Source organism: Diadema antillarum, unplaced genomic scaffold (genome assembly GCF_040938485.1).
Source record: "Diadema antillarum isolate AM-2024a unplaced genomic scaffold, OU_Dant_1.0 seq00000738_RagTag, whole genome shotgun sequence".
Classification (NCBI taxonomy): Eukaryota; Metazoa; Echinodermata; class Echinoidea; order Diadematoida; family Diadematidae; genus Diadema; species Diadema antillarum.
The window spans coordinates 211,861-232,531 of NW_027271636.1; the positions used below are offsets into that span (position 1 = coordinate 211,861).

The 20,671-nt window shown below is 39.8% G+C and overlaps 1 protein-coding gene across 1 annotated transcript; it reads left to right on the forward strand.

Moving 5' to 3' along the window:
• Positions 1 to 1,870: 1,870 nt before the first annotated feature.
• On the forward strand, positions 1,871 to 20,355 carry LOC139738350 (tRNA wybutosine-synthesizing protein 4-like). The gene is made up of 14 exons (XM_071648987.1): positions 1,871 to 1,989; positions 3,780 to 3,983; positions 4,770 to 4,941; positions 5,600 to 5,774; positions 6,481 to 6,547; positions 7,486 to 7,517; positions 8,922 to 9,012; positions 10,330 to 10,437; positions 14,405 to 14,489; positions 15,147 to 15,425; positions 16,161 to 16,480; positions 16,992 to 17,176; positions 18,308 to 18,455; positions 20,174 to 20,355. The coding sequence occupies exons 1-14, from the start codon at positions 1,942 to 1,944 to the stop codon at positions 20,327 to 20,329; spliced, it is 2,070 nt and encodes a 689-aa protein (XP_071505088.1). The 5' UTR covers positions 1,871 to 1,941; the 3' UTR covers positions 20,330 to 20,355.
• Positions 20,356 to 20,671: the final 316 nt, after the last annotated feature.

The window sequence follows — 20,671 nt, forward strand, 5'->3', positions numbered from 1 at the left end:
CTTAATTCGCACACGCTTTAGAAAAGTTGCGCCAATTCTGCATTTTTTAGGCCGAAATTTGGGATTTTGGATTGATTTTTGGAGGGGACTGATCAGCTCAGGGACTTTCCTGTTGTGAACAACTGTGCCAGTGCGTGAAATGATGTGACTTGCATGTGTTGTGACAATAGAACTTGCTAGCTTGTGTCTAAATGATAAGTGATAGAATTCCAGTACTGTCTACCTCTAACGTTACTGATGTAATACTGTAACAAATTAGTGTAACCTAACTTAGGCCGGCTAGCCATGCCAGGTGACCGAAGCCAAAGGGCAAAGGAATAATAGGGCCTGGTTAACCGCAACAAATGCTACCGTCAAATTGGGGTAAATTGAACCAAGCTACATTTTATGATAGGCACAAGACCCATGAGAACAGGAAACACTTCATATATTTTCTTCAACGAGCAAAATTTATAGTCTAGATCTAGATAGACCTAACGTTAGTCTATCCTTAGATTGCCAAATTAAACACAAAACGATAAACGTAACACGAATTAAAACGAGTGGGACTGAATATACACAGAAGCCTGTTACAACTGGACATTGCAGTGAAATATGTCACAGGAAGTACTAAACGAACAATTTCAGATACATCTTCATCTATAAATACATGTACTATCAGTCGTTAAATATACAATTTTTGTCTTAATATGTTTGAATAAACGATGAACACATACCTTCAGTGTTTTTAGGGTACTTTACAGGATGGCTAGCCCCGATTTGATTTTCCGTTTCACACATATGTAAGTGCGCAGCTACCGCGCAGGTAATCAAATAGGCCAACAATGCTAATGGTTGCCTTGGATATCAAACATGAATTGTACCTTTACTTTAACTTTAATATTTCAAAGTCTCATTACACGAACCTATCAGGCCAACAATTGGCAGAAAGATTGTAAGTGAATAATGTTGCGAAGTGATATCTGAAAATAAATATGTGAAATGACCTTCAAGTCTCCATAACAACACTTAGTGGAGAAACGAATAATTTGACCGATAAACAAATGGAGATGGTGGTTAGATTTTAATCCCAGTCGTTACTTTGAAAATGTATAACTACAATAAAGTGACGTCGTCGCAGCAAGGAAAAAGTAGAGGTTTTGGAGTAAGTAAACATGATAAATTTTTGTAATTATCTGTATTTTTTTGGGGGGGGGAGGGAATGCTCCCAGGCTTTGTCATTTCACAACTGTTTGGTAATCATGTAGAACTCGTTTCACCAAATCGCCACCTGTATTTTCCCCGCCAGCCGCCACCCACATGCTGTGCAGCTCGAAGCGTAAGCGAGAGCCGAGCCCAATCCATCGGGCACCAACCACACGCCGCCAGCACCAGCGCCGTACCACTGCCCTCGTTCCCGCTGAGACCTTTGGGCTAGTTGCACCGCTGGCTCCCACAGCTCCCCGTGCCCAGCAGCAGGAGCGAAGGTGGATACCTGCCGTGTCCGTCCGCGTGGCGCTCGGTGGGTGGGCTCGCTAGCTAGTGAGGCTGGTGAGTTGCCGCTATAGCGATGCGATGGCGACATCATCAAAGATCTGAGGATCTTTGGCATCATTTATGGTGATCTTCCAGAAAAGTAACTTCAAGGAAAAGGACCGGTGGAGCTCCCATTTCTCACCATTATGAAAAAACAATCATCTGATAGTGATAAGGATATAGGACAAGGTCTACATCTATCGTTCACAAGTTCAAACAAGCCCCTCCCCTCCAACAACAACAGAAAGAAAGCATCGCGATTCTTCCCTTGCTATCCCAAACAAAATGTTAGGCAAGCCTTAACTCTTCTAAACTTTAATGTTTACTTTTTTTCTTCCTTTGTATAATCAGGGCTGATGACAGTCCAGTATGACGTGAACAGATTTACAGCTCTAGCCTCTCTAACGTTACACTACAGTCCAGACCATGCCAGGAAAAGGAGACAAGTTTAAGAAAACTCAGAATGATGCAGCTGTAAGTACGATTTATGTGTGCCTCACTTTTAAGATTGTTAAAACTTCTATTAATGTGTAGGTGCCGAACTGTTGTTCTTTGCAGATATGCGGTCTATTAGTTTGTAAATTTACTATTATACAGTAAATAGAGTAAGTGTTGATTAAATACTTTGCATAAATCATATTGCAGAATTTGAATATCGTTTTTTTAAAAAGGTAGTATAGGGAAAGCTTTAGATTGACAAATTTTTTGTCTTGAAATATTCTCTTTAGTCTTATTAACAAATTTACATGAAAAATTGGGTATCAAAATGAATTTCTTATCTGTTGTTTTTATTGACTGCTATATGTATTCCTTTGTTTTTTATTCTTGTTTTTCACTGTTTCTTTATCTAGAGTAGAATAGGTGGTGATGACCAAAAAGGATGTAATCTGAGAAAAACCAGGAAAAAAATCATCTGACAGAAAAGTCATTAGAAACTGCCATTTTCAGTGACATGGTAACAAAAATGTGCTATATCTTGGCAAGCATCTCCCCAGTTTTTGCAAATTGGATCTCAACATTATGTGCAAGATGTGAAAGAAAAAAGTCATTAAATTTCAGCAAAAAAAAGCATCAAATTTATTGTCCCCGCCGAACGAGTTCGAGCAGGGGACTATGAAACGGGCTCCGTACGTGTGTGTGTCCGTCTGTCCGTCTGTCCGTCCGTGCGTCCGTGTGTGATCAAAATGTTCAAAATGCTACTCCTTCGCCATTTCTAACCCGATTTTGATTCTGTTTACTTTATATGATAGCACTACATGGGAGCTTTGAAACTTCTATACAGAATTTCAGTTGTGACCTTTGACCTTGACTTTTGACCTATATTGTACATTTTGCTTCAAAATGCTACTCCTTCGCCATTTCTAACCCGATTTTGATTCCATTTGCTTTATATGATGGCACTAGGTGAGGGCTTCTAAACTTCTACACAGAATTTTGACCTTTGACTTCTTTGACCTTTGACCTTGATTTTTGACCTATATTGTACATTGCCTACAAAATGCTACTCCTTCGCCATTTCTAACCCGATTTCGATTCCGTTTGCTTTATGTGATGGCACTAGGTGAGGGCTTCAAAACTTCTACACAGAATTTTGACCTTTGACTTCTTTGACCTTTGACCTTGATTTTTTACCTATATTGTACATTTTGCTACAAAATGCTACTTCTTCGCCATTTGTAACCCGATTTCAATTCCGTTTGCTTTAAGTGATGGCACTAGGTGAGGGCTTCAAAACTTCTACACAGAATTTTGACCTTTGACTTCTTTGACCTTTGACCTTGATTTTTTACCTATATTATACATTGGCTACAAAATGCTACTCCGCCATTTCTAACCCAATTTCGATTCCGTTTGCTTTATGTGATGGCACTAGGTGAGGGCTTCAAAACTTCTACATAGAATTTTGACCTTTGACTTCTTTGACCTTTGACCTTGATCTTTTTACCTATATTGTACATTTTGCTACTAAATGCTACTTCCGGCGGGGACATATATTATGCACCGCGTAATTTCTACTTTTCCTTGTTTCAAAATATGTTGAAATGAAATATAAGATTATCCCCCCCCCAAAAAAAAAGAGGCTTATTTAGCCCCCCCCCCCACCCGCATTAGGCTACATAGGGTTGAATAGAGCTTGAAAAATTGTGTAGCACATAAAGTAGAAAATAGAAGGTCATATAAAATCAGCAGCATACAGATTTGTTAGTGCTACTTCCTCACTTGCCTCACAATATTGCCTTATTTCTCTTTCACCATCTCATCAGGTTCAGGGAACGAATGACAGCAGCATCGTCAGCAAATGTTCCGTGGCTTCTCTTGGTTACTTCCAGGATGCCTTCCTCAAGCACTTCGTCTCCAAGGCAACGAGGCGGGCACCCCTCATCAACAGAGGCTACTTCATCCGTGCCAAGGCTGTCGATGACTCTCTGCACAAGTTCCTCCAGACTTTTCTCCACAGGAAGAACCAAGTGAGTATAGCCATCTCCTTGATGTGTCAATGTATGTGTATGGTAAAAAAAACAAAAACAAAAACAAAAAACATTTTGTTATATCAGCCTATATGAGGAAAACTGAAATCAGAAACAACTGAAAATGAATACACAATGCAGCAAGACCACCAAAAACACTTACCGGTAAGCTGAGTTGATACTCTTTTGGTTGTTTGGTAAGTCAACTGCAATGTCATCCCTGGGTTCCAGTGGTTTCAAATGAATATAATGTATGCTAACAGTGATAAGTTGCACAATGATTGATGATTGAACCGTTATCTGTTTTCTGCAGTGGTGTTTCATTTTGTTTTGCCTACCAGTTCATAACTTCTCCACGTATGTTACACCAGGAGAAAACACATATGTAGACAATTGCAGTTGTCATCAGGCTCATATGAACTAATTTCCTTCAACTTTAACCCTGTTTATTCATATCATGGCAGTATACTTCATATCAAAGAATAGACCACATGGAAGCCAACAGCTTGAGCTATTAGCATTGTGTCATTTCTCTAAGCAAGCTCTTTCAGCTTTCTCTCTTTTTGGAAATCCTAATGTTTGATGTTCTTTATAGAATGATGTGCAATATATGACAGTTAAAACATGAAAATTATTCTACATGTGTGATCTTGCTGTTGTGTGGCTTATGATGAGGATCTCCTTTAGACAAGAAAGGGAGATCGGAGTTCAAAATGTGATGGTGATTGAGTGAACTCTAGATTTGATTTTGATCACATCTGTTTTTAATATGCATCCATTGGTCAGATCATTTCCCTTGGTGCTGGCTTTGACTCCACGTACTTCCGTCTCCACCATGAGGGCGCCCTATCCGTGACATCGTTCTACGAGGTTGATTTCCCACAACTTGTCGCGAGGAAAGCTGCTCTAATCGCCACCACGCCTGAGCTCCAAACGCAACTCCACAACCCCATCTTTCATGATGTGCATGCCAGTGATATTGGTGAGATAATAGGTGAATTTTGTGCAACATACCCTCAGATATACACCCCACTCTGACACCCATCCCCCTCTCGGATGCTTCCCTCCCTTGGGTGGCTCAAAAGCACCACAAAATCTCACCCCTAGCTCCTCTCAAATCTTGGCCTCTCTGCACTAACTCATCTCGGTGGCAAAGTCAAATCATTGGTTGAGTAAGATAAGGGCCTTAAAGGGATGGTTTAGTATTGGTTGAGGTGAGGATTGGACTTTTATACATACCATTATAAGATGAATTCAAAGTTTATTCGATGAAAATCTGTTTGGGAATGGCTGACATCAGAAAGCAAAGTAGAACATAGCAATCTTAATAAAATGTGGGTCCTACCTTTTATTAGGATTGCTCTGTTTTTGGATATCTCAGCCATTTCAAAACCAATTTTCATCAAATAAACATTGAATTCCTCTTGGAATTACATGCTCTTTCACATTTTAAAAGAGGTTTCTCATTATCTCACCAAAAAGTGTTAGAAACCCGGAGTTATGTAGGTATCCCTTTTAGGTTCCCATAACCTGTGGCATTATTGGCATCTTAATGCCCTTATCTTTCTCCCCCAGTGAAATCTAGTTTTCTTGTGGTGACTTTCATAATCCTCCACATTCTCTCTCTGTATATAAAGGTCTCTGCATTTCGTCCAACAAGTACCATCTGCTCGGAGTGGACCTAAAGAACCTGCGGACATTGGAGGACGCTCTTCATAGGATAGGACTTGACTTCACCCTGCCAACTCTACTTTTATCAGAGTGTGTGATAACGTACATAGACACACCCAGGTGATTATGCCATAAAATCTGTGAAGTGTCGGGTAGCAAGGGATAGAAGATCATGTTTCTGTATTATAGTAGTGTCAAATAATAACTTGTGTAGAAAGTGTCACTTAATATGTATATGCAACGCTGCACACTGGCACTGGTCCGACAGTCCAGGACCAGTAAAAATTACTGTCGGACCAGTAACTTTTTCAAGAATGGACCAGTAAGAAATGGAAAAACTGGGTCCTACTGGTCCCCCAGACAGGTTGGACCAGTAGAAAAAATGGGTTAGTGTCAAGCCTCGGTACATGTATATGTGTGCTTTTAAATGGACATGTCTTCTTCATCATAGCCTTCTCATTTTCACTCTGTCTTTCTTTATCTTAAATGGCAGTTGTTTGCCTAATACAGACAAAAAAGCACAAATTTCTCATTTCTGTTTGGAAATGATTATGGAATGATATGTATCAATTGCTCTGAATGTCAAATAATCAACAAAGAAAGTGTCATTGTGAAGCCATGTTTGTGAGGGTGTTGGTGATAATTTTTTTATCGCAAGACGATCTGAAATTTTGCTGTGAAGCTATCAGTAGTTTTGCAACTATATCAGCCACTATTTAGCCCCTTTTTATGGTGTTGGTTCTGGTAGTGTCCTCACTTGCGGGACAAGAAATCCTCAATCAACTGTGAGTAGCGGTGTACATCCTTCCTTTTCTTCTTTTGACAGCTCAGATGCTCTCATCAACTGGGCTGGCAAGACATTCCCAAATGGCTTGTTCCTTTCATATGAACAGGTGAGAAATCTGAATCGATTGCTATAGCCAGTTTTGTTATCATTTCATCTGTGTCCCCATTTCATTTCTCTACTTGTTTATCCTCCTCTTTCTCACGTCAACACCCCCCCCCCCCCCCACTGAATCTTTAGTGTAGGAGTATATTCATTGTCTTGCTAGAGAAGTCCTTTCCCTCTCGACATATGTGACCGTGCAACACAAAACGAACAAAAAGTCGCACGCAGTGATTTTGTGTGAGGACTAAAAATAGGTGAAATGGGTCAACATAGCCAATCTTGAGTTTTTCATATTTTCTGAAAGAGCAAGTCTTCTTCTACATTATTTTAAAGTTTGGGATCATAAAACAAACAAGAAACTGTGTTTTTATCAGTTTTTCTCTAACACTTTATTGTAGAATAGTGTGATTACATGTTTCTAATAGAGTCCCCTTTTCATTTCTTAAAAACCCTGTAAACACTCTTCACTTTCAACCCTAATAACTATTGAAAGGATAATGCTGCTGCTTTGAAAGTTGTCATTAAACATGGACAAAATGTGTTGATAAGCATGCCTAATTTCAGCTTAATCTGATAATCCCTTCATTATTATTGCTCCGATGGTTACCACCCTGTTTTTTGTCCCATTCATGGCACAGCTAACGTGGCTTGGAACAGAGTAAGCGCTGGAATAGACTCTTTACTTCAGAGCCTCTTTTCTCAGTTCACACTTTTCCAGAGTGTGTGCTTTCTTTCCAACATTTAGATAGGTTAGGAGAGTCCATTTGAATTGAGTTATACATCATTTTAAAGCTTAGAGTGTGCTCTTTTAGAATCTGCTCTTAACTAAAAATCCATGTCTGGCGACTTTTTGTTTGTTTTGTGGTGCAGGGTCACACATATAAGTGCAATGCCCTCTTAAATATCAAAGAATATGCCCTTTTGTTCTCTCTTTTGCCTCAGGTGCAGCCGCATGATCCTTTTGGAATAGTGATGTAAGTATTGTTTTGGAAAGCTTGTGAAATTTCCTTGTCTGAATGCCTCCATGTCAAGGGTGCTGAAATCATTCCTTGTGTACGTACAATGTATTGCTTTTCCAAGTTCTTTCTCAAATGTTTTTGGGCTATAGATGCAGAATCCCTGAAGGTTCATTAGATTTTGGAAAAAGTCTCTTTGAAAAGTAACATGATGACAAGATGTTTCTTCAATTTTGTTTAACACATTGTACAGGAGAATCTTGTTATAATGTATTCCTTTGAACCTTTGAAATTTCCTTTCTTTATTAGGGATAAAAACAAAAGAATATAAAAGGAACGGGGCCTGCAAAATTACCTTGTAGCAGGTATCGCGCTATATCCGAGCTCATTAAATGAGGTTCCACTGTATTCACTTGAAAGGATTTCTCTGTGTTCTTTCTGTGAAATACACGAAGTTACCATGCACATGTGTTGAAGAGAACGTCAATGAGCAGTTCAGCTCATAACTGCCGCACAAGGAGACAGATTTGTCAAGGATCATGCTGACACCAAAAGTCTTTCGCATGATGATGTAAAATCTCATGAATAGGGAAATGTTGGAATTTATGCAATCATGCCTACCGGAGAGATCAAGCTATAAAAAAACACCTGTCTATAAAGCCTAGCAGCTCATTTACTGTATAAGCAGTTAATTTTGTGAGGGTTTAATTTTCGCGAATTTCGCGAATCACAGTTGGATCGCGAATTTAACAACACGCGAAAATGTTGCCATGCACTAGGGTAACAATGCATGTAAGATAGGGTTGGTGTCAGTTCGCGAAAACAACATCTTGCGAAAATGTCTGTGACCCTCTAATTCGCGAAAATATGTGTACGCGAAAATAACAGCTTATACAGTACTGTAAAAGTGGAAATTTTCGCAGTGTTGAAATTTTCGCGCATTTCGCGCAACCAGAAACCAGCGCGAAAGTAAAAGCACGCGAATATTTTTGCTTGCCATATGTTCCTGTGCGTGATGTCTTGATTCCGCGGAATTAAAAACATGTGAACCTCTTCTTACCCAGCTAAGTGCAAAAAATTAGTCGCGCGAAAATATCCACTTTCACAGTATACCACTTCATGTTGTTTTCCTCTTAGAATTTGATGTGTGTGTTTGTGTTTTGTGTTTATTATGTGTGTGACTGTTTATGAGTGTGAAAGAATCTGCATTGTCAAAAAAACATGCTCATTTGAAGACAATTTTTCTGTTTCCCTTGCATGGTCAACAGAATTCACTGCATTGAGGACTGCCTCCTCCCAGAACAATCATAAAACACGAGATGTCACTGTCATGTTTTAGAATTTATTGAAAGTAGTCACAGTATCAAGGATAGATAGCAAATTTCTCTTATTTCTGTCCTCTTCTTCCTTTCATTCTTACAGGCAGCAGCACTTCATAAAGCTCAACTCACCGCTTAATGCAATCCAGACTTACAGCACCATGGAGAAACACTGTGCCAGATACATCCAACAGGTAAATAGTTCATGTTTTTTAATAGCTTGGCTAAACTGCTGGACAGGTTGTTAGCAAGAAATATTGACCCTCGGCCTTGTAGCTGAGTTGAATGTCTCTTGTATGACTTTAAAATACATGCAATGATCTTTCAGTAAAGGCACATGTACTACAGAAGAAAAGTTCATGGATAAGAGTTAAATGTAAAAGAGCACAAGTGGGTTCAATAAACGGTGTGAACATGGGTGTGTGTGCACGTGTGTTTGGGTGTGCGTGTGTGTGTAAATGTGCTTGTGTTTGTGTATGTCTGAATGTCTTTGAAAGCTCTGCATGTGTGTAGCATGTAAGTGAGATAACGAAATTTATCAGAGGCTAAAGAGGCAGTCACAATTTGTGGTTATTATAGTGGGCTTTGCAGCCATAAAATACACAGACATGTTCCGTTCTCCAACACTCCATGTAACCCTGGTTTTGTGGTCTCTATACCACTACACATATGAGATGGGCCATGTGACAGTTCTGTGTGTGATTTCTCCTAGAATTTGTTGTACATTGAATGCTTGAATGTTGATATGTGACCAGCTACAACATAAGGACCCGAAAGTCAGGGGAGGACAATTTTCTGAAAATGGCATGACATTATTCCCTTGCTCTTCTACTTTAATTTCATATGTAGCACAATTCATAAAAGTACTCGGTTGCAGAGATATAGATGATTTTATTAGCGCATGTCAAGTGGTTGAGGAAATCAGAGTTTCGAGAAAAACGCCTTCAAAGTTTTCCTTGCGACGCTGTCATGATCAAGGGGAGGTGAGACAGTTTTCACTGCTTGACAATAGAAAGCATGCTCCCAGCGACCTCCTTCATTCAAGCTTAGCGACAGCAGTCTACGCACGACCAATCAGTAATTAGGATGCCACGCACTGACCAATAAGATCACTTCCTTGTTACTAGGGGCAGAGTCTAGCTGCGGCACTAAACCAAAATCTTCAGACACGTTTCTGTTATGTTGAAAGTCGGGAAATCATGGCCCAGAAAAATGCTGATTTCTGGCCTTTTCTGTGATCATTTAGCTTCGAAATTTCGGCAGATGATAGACAAAACATTAGACTACAGAATTATGCCAAGAACAGAAATCTGATTGTTTTGACCAATTTTGATGACGTGACTTCAAACCCGATTTTCTCGGCTCAGCCGTCAGCGACTTTAGGATCCTTTTGTTGTAGCGGGTCACATATAGCCTGCTTGTGAGTGTTCATGGACATGCAATCAAGTGCGACATTAAAATGTGAACTAATTCCAAAGTTTGTTGTTGTTTTCATCTTTTTCATCATGCAGGGATGGCAAGTCTCCAGTGCAATCAATATGTACCAGTATTACTCCCAGGTTCTGACAAGTGCTGAGAGGGAGCGCATCGAAGCAATCGAGCTGTTTGATGAATTTGAGGTAGGTTGAAAGTTCCATGGTTGTCTTCCAAGACCAAGATAAGGCCAAGTAAAAAAAGAAAGTAGTTTCTCGTCCGGGTTTTTTGAGCAAGGCGATGAGGGAGGTCCTTACTATTTGATATCTTACTATTTTTTTCGAGGATTGTCAAAATGAAAGTAATATGTGTTTATATGTGTGATATAAACCACTTATCATTTGAGTGATGCACCAAATCTGCGTATATTGCTGTTTATGCATGACAAGTATACCAATTTAACTACACTGTGAGTGTATTCATTCAGTCATTTATTATCAAGGGTATGGAAAAAAAAAACACAATTTTTTAACATAACATAATACACATTTATGCATCACTTGTTGAACCTACGAATCCAACCATTATCTCTGGAAATGCATAGCACTATTTTTGCCTTTCAACACAACACAAACTTACTGAGTTAGATCTTTTCTCATATGAAAACTTATTCGCTCAAGGATTTAAAATGCCGCAGACAGTGCTGCCAATTGTCAACCCTGTGAAACAACCACCTGATTTCCTTTTTACTGGAAAGACAAGACGAACCAGTTGAATACTATATTCAATATTTAAAGCCGTTCGCTGTGCACACGTGCGTTTGAGATCGGTTCTCTCCATCACTCCACGATTTTTTTTCCAGCTCCAGAACGCATGCTATGCTGGCTGGCTGGTCCCCTCTACTACAGGGAAACCCCGTTATAACGAGTTCGGTTATAACGAGGAACCGCTTATAACGAGGTGATCGCGTCGGTCCCGTTTTCCTTTGCGTGTAATGGCAGAACGAATCGGTTATAACGTGTTCGGTCATAACGAGATTCCGGTTATAACGAGGACAATTTCGCTAAATCATGATAAAGAAAAACATAAACAATTTGATCGGATATAACGAGGTTCCGTTTCTTGACCAAATCGCCGCTTTCAAACACGCGACAAATGAAACATTGGAAACCGAAATCTCGCTATCCACGTCTTTTCCCGTTTTGCAGAGAACCGTTCCTTCCATGTTTTCTTCTTAATCATGCGATAAGACACAGGAACACCTTCCGATGTTCCTACTAAACATAATCATTCGGTTTTCTTTTTCGCGAGAAACGCGTGCGTGATTATGAGGTCAGACCACAGCGCAACGAGAAAAAAAAAATAGATAACGCATTCAAAAACTTTTCATGTAGCGACAATAAAATTTGACCAAAAATGGACAATTGGAATGCGTGTGCAACTCATCATTATATCCTTTCCAATTTTAGTTCCGACTTCCAGTTCTTTTGCTGGTTTTGAGCAAAATGTATGAGTTTAGATGATTAAAGCCGAAATAATAAAATCATCGCCCCGATCCCGCCGGGTGACAGTAGCGTTAAAATAGTTGAGTAACGCATGTTAACCTATACTTAATCGGTGTTCAGAAAAAGAAGCAAACGCATTTATTAGTTTGAACAGATCTGGATTTGTTCATTATCATTTAACAAATGATAATTTAAATATGAGTGTGTATGATCAAAGCAGAAATAATTAGTGAAATCATCACGATCCTGCCAGGTGACAGTAGAGTAAAAATAGTTGAATAACGCATGTTAACCTACTTAATCGGTGCTCGGAAAAAGAAACAAACGCATGTATTAGTTTGAATAGATCTGGATGTGTTCATCATCATTTAACGAATGATAATTTAAATATGAGTGTGTATGATTAAAGCCGAAATAATGAATGAAATCATTGCGATCTCGCCGGGTGACATAGTAGCGTAAAAATTGTTGAATAACGCATGTTAACCTACTTAATCGGTGCTCGGAAATAGAAACAAACGCATTCAAAAGTTCAAGAACGGATGTACAAAACGCGAAGAGATTTTCGGAAGAAAATAAAGAACGCATTTTTAGTCCCTTCGAGCGCAACGATCATACATTATATAAAATTACAGCCAAATGATTCATGAAATTATCGAATTCCCGCTGGGCACCAACAGCGTAAAATACCTCGCAAGTTAGCGGTAAACAACGCACGTATGTTACTCTGAAATCATCGCGATCTCGCCAGGTGACAGCATAGCGTAAAAAAAGTTGAATGACGCATGTTAACCTAAATCAGAAAAAGAAACAAACGCATTTATTAGTTTGAATAGATCTGGTACAGATTTGCGTAAACAGGATGACAACCTCCCACATTCAATCCTGTCACATATTTTCAAGAACGGTCGTACAAAACGCGAAGAGATTTTCGGAAGAAAATAAAGAACGCATTTTTAATCCATTTGGGCGCAACGATCATACATTGTACATGTACAGTACCAGATACAGCCGAAATGATTCATGAAATCGTCGCATTCCCGCTGGGCACCAACAGCGTAAAAATACCTAGCAAGTTACGGTAAACAAGGCCTGTATGTTACTCTACAGTATATGTTTGCCCCCATATTTGCGCTGGTGTTTAGAAAAAGCTTAACAAACAAGAATTACAATAAAGAATTAACTTATCATTTCAGCCTCTATTTCTTCATCTAATTCACAAATAATCTCCCTTTATTCTCTCAATAATAACGCTCAATAATTGTGTAATAATAACGCAAAGGATATGTTTAAGTTTCATGGATGGGTATATGGCGTCATGCTTATGTTTTTCTTTGTTTTTAATGAGTATGGTTATAACGAGGTACCGGTTATAACGAGGTAATATCGCCGGTCCCACGGATCTCGTAATAACGGGGTTTGTGGTTACACATTGCGCAATCAATCTAGCAGCACACGAAGCGGGCAACAGCACGAGAGAAATGTACAGAAGGTGCTCAACGTCCTGTCTACATCACGACGTACCGAGTGCGCTGTACATCACAGCCCAGGCCCGCCGCCCATCCAACTACAGTTAGTTCAACTGCCTTGTGGGTCATTCCTTCTTGCCGAGCTCGCAGTGTGAAATGCATGTGTTGTTACATACGCACTACAGAAGCTACAGCTGTACTACAGCTAAGTAGAGGACGCAAGGCGTAATTAGAAATAAGACATCACGATTGGTAGGTGAATTGTTGATTTTTTTTTTTTCGGCGGCCGAAAAAATAGTAAATATCAAAAAAAGTTGATGCGGCAACTGAAAATCGATGCGGGCGGGGAGCGGGCTGGGACGAGAATTATGAATTTCTTGGTATTTTCAGCGCCATTTTGAAAATAGTAAATAGTAAAAAAATCGATGCGGCGGCCAAAATCGATGCGCGCGAGGACGAGAAACTGGTTTCTTTTTTTACTTGGCCTAATAGGAATTATGGCTGGGTTGAATTTGTATCTCATTGCTGCTGTATGTTTGTCTGCTGCTAGTGCACCTGAACCTGACCAACACATGGGCAATATTTATTTTTATTTCATTTATATATATATATATATATATATATATATATATATTTTTTTTTTTTTTTTTTTTTTTTTTTTTTTAGTGTGAACCTCTTTACCACAATGTTTACATATCATATGAAATTCTATGGCCTGTACTGATTACAAGCTTCCTTCTGCCTTGTTATACTACATTCTGGTATGTATGTGTACACATATTGCTCATTTGATGAAGTTATTTTGGTGGGGTCATTTTCTTGAGTATTTTGCCTACGGGTATTCTGTAATTCTTTGCAGTCTGTACTTCGTACTTTGTACATTTCTTTGTATTCTCTACTTTTTGAATTTACCTAAGTTTGATTTTTGTTTCAGATTTCTGCAAAATAAAAGCACTATTTTTAGATAGGCATATTCCTTCATATACAACTTCACTGAATCCCCCAATAAATTGATCAAACTAAAACCTTTCATGACTTTCTGATTAGTGGAAAATAGGCTGGAAATGTAGAACCCCATTGTAGTGGCAATAAAAGTATATTGACATTTAGTTGCAGAGGATCAACATGGTGTGTCGCAAGGTTTTGAATTTGTTTCATCATTCAAAGTGTGTTTGTATTTGTTCCCCTGTTTTCTGAAGGAATGGCATCTGAAGTGTGTTCATTACGTGGTGGTAGCTGCCTTCAATGGAGATTGTGCTGTAGCCAGAGAGAGGCTTTTCCCTGGTACGTACTTTCTGAACTTGACTCAGTGGATTGTTTTACCTTTTGGCCTGTGATCTTTCGTTTGCATTGTGGTGACGTCTGCTAATGTTATACTTTGCATGGCAGAAATAGCTTACAAGATGTCCCAGTCAGACATGTATTCAATATTTAGACATTACCAGTAATCTGTGAATGGTTATAAATGATGTAATACCGTAAAAGTGGAAATTTTAGTAAAGTTTGCATAACATAAATCTATGGAGAAAATAAGAGTGTGCAAAATTTTTGCTTGTTCAATGTAATATTATTCATATCTTTGATTTCAACATAGGTATATTAATGTAATGTAACTATTTTGTTATTTGTAGTTTCATTCACATTCACCAGTCCTGTAGAGTGATTGAGTATGCTGTCATCATGGGAACAAGTTGCCTTTGACCATAGTATGTGCTGCCAAATCCAGTAGCAGTGTGTGGCAGTAAGCTCTTTGGAGTGCTTGCTCAATTGTCATGACCGTCTGCAAAATTACAAACATATAAAATTTGTCTTTCCCAGCTGAGTGCACAGAATTGTTCACCCAAATATTGTACCATTATCATTATTTTTATTGATCTTACTGTTATCGTCATCAGCAATGTCTTCATTACTCTTATTGCCTTTCTCTGCACTGATATACAGATATCAATAGTCCAACAAAAGTCAGCGATTCCATTGAGGAGAGCCGGCTACCAGCAACGCCATCATTCTTGCCCCTCTGGTCCAACTTGCAGTCCTCAGTGTGTCTGAAGCAGTTTTCGCATGCCAGCGTACAGGTGCCAGGCACAGACAACGTTCTTGTCCTGGGTGGCTTCGGAGACCATAATGGTTGCCACGGGAGACTGGATGAGCTGAGGTTGATCGACCTGGCAACGAGAAAGGTCGGGACACTTTGTCCAAAGTCTGGTGCAGCGTCGCTGGGTGAGGGAGAGAATGAGAAGATTTTGTGACAAATCAAATCCCAAAGACTGGCTGGTGTCCACAGTGCGATGAGGCTAGATGCCCTCTTTTACTTGCCTTCAAAGTCTTTTTGATATTTCATTGTGGCAATGAGTGGTCAAAATTTATATCAATGAGTGTGCAGTGAAACAGGAAACAGTATGTACATGTAAATTTTCCTTCAGTGTGTACAAATGGATACAGCATATTACAGATACCTCAAGAGCATTCCAGATAATTATATAGAGGAATCCTGTTTAATACAGTGGTGGATACAGGTGGGGGCGCACCAGCCCCCCCCCCCCCCCCCCCCCCCCCCCCAACGTAATTTCTGGATCTGCCCCTTTAATAGTCATATATCTACCACGTGGGTCATATTGAATTGAGGCAACCTGGGTAAGTGAAACCATGAAAATTTCATGGAGGGGAAGGACAACTTCTAGCAAATTGTGAGAAAAAAAAACCAACAACAACTTGTGAAAAAATATCTAATGGCTGTTTCAGGGGACAGGATTTGGTATAAGTAACAACGAAGGCTACTTATGCTTGAGCACTTCACTTTGATCATCACCTTTATGTATTTGGAGAATCTAGTAGTACAGAACAGTTTGTGTTGAAGACTTGATATTACATGGAATGGATCAATACTTTCTCTGTCATGTCATTGCCATCCACAAAAAAAACTAATGACAATAGTTGTGTTGAATTACTCTGCAGGTCCCAGAATGCACCACACCCTCACAGCCCTCCCCGATGGCAGGTTCCTTGTGTTTGGGGGCCGAACTTCACCGGCCAAGCCCTGCACGGACGCCTACCTCCTGACACTGTCTGGTGCCACATGGCCCCCAGAGTACTCCCTGCAACCTCTGACGCCGCCAGGTGCGGACGCTGCTCCCTGTGCCAGGTGGCGACATACGGCATCAGCAGTGTCGCTGGAGGGAATGGAGAGGGTGTGTTTGATCGGGGGGCGTGGCGTTGATGGCACCCCTTTGGGTGACACTTGGCTGATGGACATTGGGTCGTTGACGTGGAAAGAGGTAAAAGTCTTGTGCAAATGAGAGTTTCTTTAGAGGGACCTAATGTATAATTTCCTCATGCTAGCTGTCACTTTATCAATACAGATATTGTTGCAATTCCTGGTATGTATGTCTTCGGCAAAAGTTTATCATATTTTGATAGTCCACCTTGAATGTATTGATGGACAAAGAACAGAGGAAAGGGGATTTAGTGTTTTGTTGATCAGAAGTCAAACTTGAAGTCGTTGCAGATGTTGTGTTTTATCTTGACCATCCTCAGACAATAGTGGGTATCTACACATAGGACAAGATCATTGATTTCATGGATATTAATGATTATTTATGACTTCTGAACTGAACAATACTTGACCTTTACTTGTAAAGTTTCTACAAGCCTGTTTGTTTTGATAAATGGTTATTCATTCAAAGAAATATTCAGGAATGATTGGAAATGGTACATTGTCACTGAATAGCTTAAAAGGTAGTGTCTTTGAATCTCAACTTTAAAACTCTTGTTCTCTTCTCCTTCCAGCTCAATTTTGAGGAGAGCAGCTTTGAGGCACGACACTCCCACACAGCCACCCCATGGGGTGACTCTTGTCTGGTGGTAGCTGGTGGTCTGGGGCACGGCTGCACCCCTCTCAGCTCCGTAGTGGTTGTTAACCTTCAGAACCTGTCATTACAAAAACTGAATACCAGTCCTGCTTTGCCCCCAAGGTGAGAATCTTATAGTGCCTTTTGGTTAATTCTAAATCATTTTCCATCTTCATGTGTAACCTAATGCATCTGTGTGAGAACCAGGGCCCTGCTGCATAAATAGCTGCAATCAAACATGAGTCAGAAAATCAAACATAGATCAGGTATCAGCCAATCAAAATTGAGTATTCAGAGATTTACGCTTGATTTTCTGACTTGTCTTTAATCTCAGCTTGTATGCAACAGGGCCCAGGTCTCATTTCGTTGTGAATTCTGTGCTGTGACATCATATCAGGTTCAGAACCGGCAGTGCTCTGGCAGAATCATCTCTTCTATTTGAGCAGTATCAGGTGACCACATGAATCCCTTTCAGAGTATTTATTTACAGTGTTTTGATATTTCAGGTATACCACCTGAGTTTCATTGTAGTATTTTGATATAATGTAAATTTGGTCTTTGTGATTACTTCAGTATTCTGGCTCTGATCATTTGTTTTCTCACTACCAATTGCGGTAGATTCTTTAACCTGAACTTTTGAGACTTGCACGACATCCCAAGACATCATGTTTGTTCATGTTTACTAAAAGCAAGTTGCTATTGCAGAAAACTTGATAAAAGCAGAGACTCCAACTCTCCCGCTCTGGCTCTGTGTCTCCCATTGGAAAGGATTTCTTACTTTTGCCGTCATGTGTTAAAAAATAAGCCTTAGATAGCATGAGAGAGCATCTAGTCTAGAACCCTAGAGCTTCCATGGCCCTTGACCGAAAGATCGGTCTGTATCTGGTCATCGGGGATATGTTCCGCGGAGACTGCGTCTGGCTTCACGGATCGGTCTCCGGAGGAGAGCGATAACGTCAGAAAAGTGAAAGACTCTTCCGGACAGATGGATCTTTCTGTCTACCATGGCCCTTAAGCAGGCCCTGGACCCGGCCACAAGGAACTTCGCGCTTCACACTTGTGATGTTCGCGCACATCAACTTGGAGACGTCTCCCGTTTGCTAGGGGTTTCAGGCGGGAGAATCTCCAGATGAGAAGGTGCTTGGGGTTGGAGTCTCTGTAAAAGTATACTTGAATGAAATACATAGTACTTACAATTGTAATATTATCAATTAGTATTTTAGTGATGCTTTCTTTCCCTCTCACCTGATGCAGGTACTCCCACACTGCACACATTGTGCATGACCAGCTTATCCTTGTGGGTGGGGTCAATCCGACACACAGCACCCCACCCTCACTCACCATTGTCGATCTCACAACAGGCTCTATGCAATACATATACTTGCAGGTCAGTAGACAAGATGTGGGGTATCAGATGGGAATTATATTATCTCAACCAGCACCATAATATCATTTATTCCTCTTGTGAGATTTTAAATTGAAATATTTGTCAATATTTTCAAAATGCATTCTATCTTTTATTTGTGAGAAACACATTTATATGAAGGACAAGCTCACCTTAATATGCATGTGGATTGAGTGAATGCAGTAATATCAGTAGAACACATCAGTGGAAGTTTGAGGAAAATTCGACAATCCATTCATAAGTTATGAATTTTTAAAAAGTTTCTGCGCAGTCACTGCTAGATCAGAAGACTACTACAGTTTATAGAATGATATGATCAAAATATAAAGAAAGTTCCACAAAATTTAATTTAAAAAAAAAAGCACATTCTATTAAACTTGTTACTGACGTATATTAAAGGTATTAGCCCACATTTGCAAACCCACGAAAATCGAAACTGCATAAAATAGGTCCAATATGACTTCAAGTACAAGTTATAACAGTAACATACCTCACCTGTTGCTCTTTGTCTATACCATTCGATAAAAGAGAGAAAATCATCGTTTTAAAATCAATTTTCAAACCGGGTCAACCCGACCCAAAATCGAATTACGAGCACGGGCTAGCTACGTACATGTAACTTACACATGTATCGCATGCATGTAGTACGTACGTGGACCGGAGCTATAGCGAGCGTTATACGCATGCATACGGTGCATTTTCATTTATTTTTATGAAAGTAATGGACTAATTGGAACGAAATTTTGCACAGGTGTTACTGCAATCATACCCAAACTCCATGCTAACTATGAGACCAATTGCTGCAGGTTTACAAATGTGGGCTAGTACCTTTAAGGGTGATATTATTCTCCCTGCCTTCTGAAAGAGGCAAGTGTGTTGCTCTTTATTTATGCGGGAAAAGTGCAAATATGTTGAATTTTCTTTATATTTTCTTTATATTGTTCTACACATATGACATTCCAAGCTGTAGTAGTCTTCCCTTCCAGTGTTGGCCGTACTGAAACTTCAAAAATTCATAGCTTTTGAATGGATTGTCCAATTTTCCTCAAAACTTTTACTCTTGTGTTCTACTAATATTACTGCAATCTCTCAATCCACACGTCTATGAAGGTGAACTTGTCCTTTGAGAGACCAAGATGTTGATTTCACAGATAAGATTCTCACCATGAAAATGGGTCTGAAAAAAAGCAGAGGTCTTGAAAGAAACTTTAAAAGAAAAAAATGTTTCACAGAAATAATCTCAGAACAGATATGCTTTGTGGGAAAGTATTGCTGATTGCTTTACAAGAAGCAACACATTTTGACTGGGTGTTGTTCAGGGTAGACATGTCCAGAACACAGTAAATCAGCAGTCGGTTGGGATTTGACATCAGTTATAAGTGCCTCATTTCATCAATTTTGTAACTAGTTTTTTTATGAGGGGACTGCAGACTACAAGCTCTGCTTTTCAGCAGTCCCCTCCATTTCCAACCATTTTTTTCTGTACTGTCTTGAAATTACAAACTTGTATTATTGTTCATAGTTTGTTTTTCATTGCATTGTTGTGTCATTAGTATATGTGTATTCAAATGTTGTAATCAATTATGTGTTGAAAATGAAAGAAAACAAAATGAAATGAAGTGAAACTCCCCTGTGTAGACATTGGGAAGTAACTATGCGACATGTTCCTTTGTTATCTGTCTTCATTGCCCCACCCACTACAGCTTGACGTGGAGTACCCCCTCATGCTTCACAATCACACCAGTCACTGGCGGCCGGAGGAGGGCTACATCCTCGTCATCGGTGGAGGGGGAAACTGCTTCTCTTTCGGCACCCATCTCAACCGCAGCCCCGTGCTCATCGACGTCAGAGAAGCCCTTCAAGGCAGATAGCAGGACATTGAACGATGCTAAGAATATCCAAGGTTATCATCAGCCCAGTAGGTTTCCCGTCTGTGAGAAGCACTAGAGCTTCCTTCTCTGCAAGCTTGTTTGCACTCGTGTAGCAGACTGGAAGTTGAAGGAAACCACCAGGCTAAGAAAAACTCTTGTTTATCTGTTTTTTATTTTGTGTCAAAAGTATCTGTATCACAGCTAAAACTTTTGTTCAAGGTGCGTAGACCGGGTAGTTGCGGGGGCGCTGTTGGATGATAGTGCAAATCACCGTTAACATTGATACGAAGATTGCTGAAGTTGAGCTGTCATCAAGAGTAAAGTGCGTAGGTGTTGCTAGGT

Bases quoted from the DNA above. Each gene is read 5' to 3' on its own strand.
- LOC139738350 (XM_071648987.1), top strand. From the start codon at position 1,942: ATGCCAGGAAAAGGAGACAAGTTTAAGAAAACTCAGAATGATGCAGCT. The intron at 3,984-4,769 runs GTGAGTATAGCC...TCCATTGGTCAG, and splicing joins TTCTCCACAGGAAGAACCAA to ATCATTTCCCTTGGTGCTGG. The intron at 9,013-10,329 runs GTAAATAGTTCA...TTCATCATGCAG, and splicing joins GTGCCAGATACATCCAACAG to GGATGGCAAGTCTCCAGTGC.